The sequence below is a fragment of the Chamaea fasciata genome, unplaced genomic scaffold (genome assembly GCF_029207755.1).
Source record: "Chamaea fasciata isolate MVZ Bird 193981 ecotype frontalis unplaced genomic scaffold, bChaFas1.0.hap1 SCAF_4, whole genome shotgun sequence".
Lineage (NCBI taxonomy): Eukaryota > Metazoa > Chordata > Aves > Passeriformes > Sylviidae > Chamaea > Chamaea fasciata.
Window position 1 is genome coordinate 29,985,830 of NW_027094089.1, and position 6,000 is coordinate 29,991,829.

General features: G+C 41.0%; 1 protein-coding gene across 1 annotated transcript in view; it reads left to right on the plus strand.

Moving 5' to 3' along the window:
* IPO11 (importin 11) overlaps positions 1–2,485 on the plus strand; it is an 80,534-nt gene extending 78,049 nt beyond the window's left edge. The window contains exon 32 of the mRNA XM_066181201.1: positions 2,172–2,485. Coding sequence (XP_066037298.1) covers positions 2,172–2,336 — 165 coding nt within the window. The 3' untranslated portion in view covers positions 2,337–2,485. The remainder of the gene's footprint in view (positions 1–2,171) is intronic.
* Positions 2,486–6,000: the final 3,515 nt, after the last annotated feature.

The following is a 6,000-nucleotide window of genomic DNA, read 5'->3' on the forward strand; positions in this document are numbered from 1 at the left end:
TGCTTCTAGCAGCAAGCATTAATCATACTGCAGAAGTCTCTAATGGCTTTGAGTGCTACTGCTTTGAATGGTGAGGCAGCCAGGGAGCAGTGAGATCTGTCAGAGAAACAAATCTGCAGACACCAAGGCCAGTGCTGAAGGAGGGGCAGGAGATGCTCCAGGCACCAGAGCTGAGGTTCCCCTGCAGCCCGTGGTGCAGACCATGGTGAGGCAGCTGTGCCCCTGCAGCCCATGGAGGTCCCTGGGGATGCAGAGATCCCCCTGCATCCCTGGTTGGAGCCGGTGGATGCCCAAAGGAGCCTGACCCTGTGGGAAGCCCACATTGGAGCAGGCTCCTGTCAGGACCTGTGGCCAGCCGTATGGAGAGAGGAGCCCATGCTGGAACAGCTTGTTCCTGAGGGACTGCACCCTTTGGGAAAAAAGGGATCCACACTGGAAGAGTTAGGGAAGGATTGCAGCCCATGGATGCACTCCTGTGGGAGAAGTTCATGGAGTACTGTCTCCTGTGGGTGGGGCCCCATGATGGAGCAGGGTAAGAGTGTGAGGAGGAAGGAGCACCACAGAAAACATGATAAACTGACTGCAGTCCCCATTCCCCTGTCCCTCAGGCTGCTCCAGAGGAGGTAGAGGATTTAGGGTTAAAGGTGAGCAAAGGTATAAGGAAGGGGTGAGAGGAAGGTGTTTTAAGGTTGTTTCATTTCTCATAACCCTACTCTGATCTGGTTGGTGGTAAAATAATTTCTGAGTCAAATCTGTTTTGATCATGTGAGAAGTTGGTGAGTGATCTCTCCCTGTTCTTACCTCAGCCCAGAGGCCTTTCATTATATTTTCTCTCCCATTCCAGTTGTGGAGGTATGATTGAGTAGCTCTGGTCAGGGTCACAGTGATGAGAAACACTTTTATTTAAATACCTGTTTTTCTGTGCAAAATTCCCTAGAGTAATTTTTATACGTGACTATTCAGAACTATAAACTTACAGAAACTAACTAAAAATGCATTATATTTCCCATTACAGTTTTAGGTGAACAAATGCAAATCATTCAGAAACTGGTAGATCCTTTGCTTGTCAAGGCAAGAAAAGAATGCCACTTTGGCAAATATTAATTAGAGTAGTTGTGATTTAGAAATTCCATTAGAAGAGTCTATTCTAGAGATTGAAATTACATTTACTGGAAAAAAAAATACCTTCTACAGAGTTACCAAACTTTTACTGCAATTACTTCCCCTTTCTAAAGAGTGTAGTGGTAATAATAGGTAATAAAATGATCAAGTCTTACCTTGAAATAGCCAAATAGTTTCCTGACCTTCCAGCATAAACAGTAGTGTTGTTTGAGTTTCACACTAAGATGAACAGATCACAGGTCTGCATTAATTGCCATTGATTCCAACATCCTACTTCTTTATGATGCAGCAAGTGCCAGGTGTCCCCAACTGTCATCCCCTTATGTCCAGCCTGGTGGACTGAGAGACACGTGTGGCATAGCTGTCAATGGCCTGAGCCTGCCCATGTGTCTGCTGGCACTGAAATTAGCAGTACATCCTCTGTCAATGTAGTCTCTTTTTTTACCTGTTTTTGCTTTCATTACAAGGCAGCTCATGTGGGAAAATAGTGACAAATATCCTGTCCTTCCCTGCCCAAAAGAAAATTGTATAATCCAGCTGGATTTATGAGGTTTACAGGTATCAGTAACGAAGTGTGTCTATTTTTGATACATACGGACAGTTCATTTTGTTTGTTATATAGTCTAAGCAAGTTCAACTTTTTCGGTGTTTTGTTTTCTTACTAATAAAATGAAACTGACCGTAGTGCATGCCATCACTCAAATCCTTAGTAAGATCTGATCGGATTTTTAGGAGTTACAGGAATCTCATTCAGCAGTAACTAATAAAGCTGCTTTGAAATTGTTTTTTCTTGCAGAAGCATGAAACCTTTCAGCAAAGTGTAAGACTCAGGATTTGCACTGTTTCAAATAGTTTTAAACTGATATTTGAGGTGATAATAATTAATTTGATCTTTGTTTTGCACAAGTGTTTCCTCTTGTTTCTCAAGTACGTAGAAAGAAAGTAAAAGCAGATTTCTTTTTCGAGCTGAGGTTATGATCAAAATGTTTAAGTCATAGAGCATTTTTTATTGCATTTTTATATATTTTTCTTTTACATGTTTTCCGCAGCTTGCACTGAAGGATCCAGTACACACTGTGTCACTGCAGCAGTTCATCTATGAGAAGTTAAAGGCACAGCAGGAACTACTGGGAGAACAAGGTTTTCACGCTCTTATGGAAACTGTGGATACAGAAATAGTTGCCCAGCTACAAGAATTTTTACAAGGCTTCTAAATACGCCGACAAAAGATTTTCTATGTCAAATTTTTATTTCAAAAATATGAAAGAACTCTAGCCTTCTGTCTTGTATGGACAAGTCTAATGAAAGGTGAAAATAACTTGTGAAAAAGCAATAAAAATAAGTTTCTGCTGTTGCTCTTAAACTATGCTCTTTTGGTTTTTTTAATAATAAAGGGTCAATTAAGGGTTTTATCATTAAGCCAACGTTTCCATGGTAGATGCTGCCCAAGGGGTAGCATCATTTTTTCATACCCTTGACCGTGTTTTTGGTTCACAAAGGTATGTCATAAAGTCAGAGATATGAAGGAACTTACTAATACATATTAATGGGAGGCGTCTATTAATTCAGCACTATAATTCAGTATCAGGAGCTGCTTCCTTTAATACTGTAGATCTATAACTTTCTCCCTTTCTGTTGCTCTTTTTAGACTGTATGTTCAACCTTACAGACAAGGATTTAGGAAAGCACTAAGACTGTGAACAGAAATACTCCTTCATGAGAGAAAGATTATTCCCATTTTAATTGTCTCAGAGAAAAAGAAACTTTGGTGTAACAAATTATATTTGAATTGTTAGAGAACATCAGTGTATATTTCTATAGACACTGTGAGATGTGAGATTTTCATTTTTATCACCAAGTTTTCTTTATTTCTGTTACCAAAAAATTAGTTTCTTGAGTTCCTTCCATTTCACTTTCAGCTGTCATAACACAGAGAAACTCACCAGAAGTAGATGAGTAATTAATTCTAATTAATTTTTGGCCATACCTAGACTACTTAGAAGTACCGTGTACAGTATCTCAATTCTTTGTGTTTTTTAATCAAAGACATGTCGTGGAGATACTTCAGAATTGTTGCTAAAACGTTTAAGCCCAAAGGGTCACAGTTAAAACAATTATTTACAAACATGGGGCTTAGTTTTAATTATTTATTAGTTACCTGCAGGGTAAAGCTGGTCCTTTCTATGTGCCTTTGTCTTTTGTACCTTGCAGCTGGAAGTGGGACGAAAATGCTAATTTCCATTTTCAGATTTTTCCTTTTAAATACTCATCTTCCACCTTCAAAGTTGAAATTAACTTTGCCCCACTAAGGGGATGATTTAGCTATGAAATCAGATTTTTTTCCAGAGAGGGTTAGCTGTTTAAAGACACCTACAAGCTTTTGACAATCTTAACAGATTACCAGATGCTTTTAAAAGTATGAGCCTTTTTTAACAGATCTTTTGGGGAGTAATCATTTTTAAAAAGACTTTCTCCTGTTTGCAGAAGGTGGCTTTTTTTTCTCTGGTCCTTTGGTGTAAGTGTCAGAGATTGTTTGGGCTCTCACAGTTCTGAATGCAAAACCTCCACTGTCCCCTGCTGCCAGTATCTGTCAGGAGAAGTTGTGTGAGAACTCAATTTATTGTTTCCTGCATTTTACCTTGGCACAGGGAGGATTGCCAGAAGAATTGCTACTGTTGTAACACAACGTACATAACATACTGTGTATGTTACATGTATGTCATTCCTCAATCATCCACCATCATCATCTCATAATTAAGAGGTTTGTTTATCTGGTTACATTTGGTACTTGTGAGGGAGGAGAATCAGTGTGCTGATTGTCCCATTTAGCTGTGAACCAAAATGACCAGAACCTGTCAACTTTTGGCTAAGTTTGGATTTGTTGCACAGCTCATCTGCTGATACCCTTAGCTTTTAGCTCAGTATAAAACCTGCATATCTGGTCACCCTTGCTAGGTTTGACCTCACCTGGCATACAGAAATGCATTCTGGCAGGAAGCAGCACTGTCCTTCCACCGTTCTGCGACATCCCTTGCGCAGTGCCGAATGGCGCTCCCTGAAGTTTCAGAGAGAGGCAGGTCCAACCTGCTGTATTCCAGCCCTGGCCTAAAAACTGCTCTCTGCTGTGTGCCCAAGCCACCTGTGCAGCATCTTGCAGGTCAGATCTGTCATCATGGCCGAGACAGTCCTGCCTGCCTGCCTGCGTCATTCGCAGAGCAGCTCCACCCCTGTTACCTCATGTGATGGAGTGTTAGCTGCAGGTTCTGTTCAATGCATGGTGGTGGCAGAGACCCTGTCAGGAATGATGGGCATACTTTCAGCTAATAACAGCACAGTAAGTTGTGATTAACTTTCTGAGTAATGTCTCTGAATAACTGCATGTGTTCATTTTCATATGCGTTAGGGAACAAGTTAAATTTGTTACTAGGTGTTTGGCTTGTGATCTTGGAAGATTTTACTCTGAGGCTTGGACTGTAATTGAAAACAATCATCATTATCATAACTGTTTGTGACAACCATTGTCAATGAGCACAATGCCAAACAAGTGCCCATCTGCAGCCAGCAACAATCTGGTACTCAAAGTGGAGAAATTTCAGCTTGAAAGGGCAGAAAAACTGTTACACACTATCATTATATATTAAACTCTTATACATATGAATAAATTTTCCTTATTTTCCTGGAAAAGTATGGATTAGGACTGCAGCAAGCTATAGCCCTTTCTGAATTTGATGGTGAAATTTTTAACTTTTGTCTCTAGGGAAAGAATGGAAACCAAATGTAGCAATTAGCCCCACACCAAAGCAGTAAAATACAGTTTCTGAAATTCTCATGAGGAAGGATTTTGGATTCTCTTGTTCTCTAGGCTTTGATTTTCAAGACAGAAGGAATTTAAATTGTTGATTTTTTTTTTCCTATGGCACAACTGAATACTTAAAAATGCTATCAGTTTACTTTTCAGAAGAAGCAATGATTAGGTGAAGACAAACTTTCTGCTTCTGGTAAGAGCTAAATGAGAGAACTAATTCAGCTGCTTCCATCTTCAGAACATTAGCTTTGGTGTATCGATGATGACCATTTTTAGGTCCTGGCCTAATTGAAATGATAATAACTCATGTGATCTTTTTCAGCTTTAGAAACTAAATCTATCCAAGCTCTGACTTAGTTCTATGTAATAGTTGAGGTGTTTGTCTCATAACAAATGCAACTGGAATAACTTCTAAGAATGTTTTCAGGTTAGATAACCTGTAGGCAGCGTGTCCTCACAGTGCTCTTTGCCTTGCCAGCAGTGAGGCTGTGGCCTCCCACCCTCCCTGCAGTGAAGTGGTGGGGGATTTTGGATCATTTGTGAGCAAGTGCCAGTATCAGGCTGTGTGCTGGAGACCTCAGCCATGGTCACGTCCCAGGAGAGGTGCAGAGGGGGTGCAGGGTGCCTGTCTCAGCAGCCCTCATGGCTGCTGCTGCTCCTTGCCAGGAAAGCGACTGCTTGTGGCATAGCTGGCAGATTGGCAAGCGATGTTCTGCCCACTCTGCCTTCCCTGAGAAGGGGTTCCACAATTCCAGGGATGAACACACCATGCAAGCCACTCATGTCTACCTCTTCAGGATCTTTGCATATACAAATAACTCATCAGTTTTTTCCCGCTGTATTTTCCCTAAATTACTGAGACTATTTCAGATGGGACTCTGAGCACCCTGGTCTAGTGGAAGGTGTCAAGCCATAGCAGAAGAGTTGGAACTAGATTTAGATTTAGGTTTTAAGGTCCCTTCCAACCCAAACCATTCTATGATTCCATGATTCTAAGCCTTGAAGGATTTGCAGGAGGGAAACTCAGGTGTTCAGACATGTTCTCCCAGGGTATCTGGAGTGAAGGCCAAAGT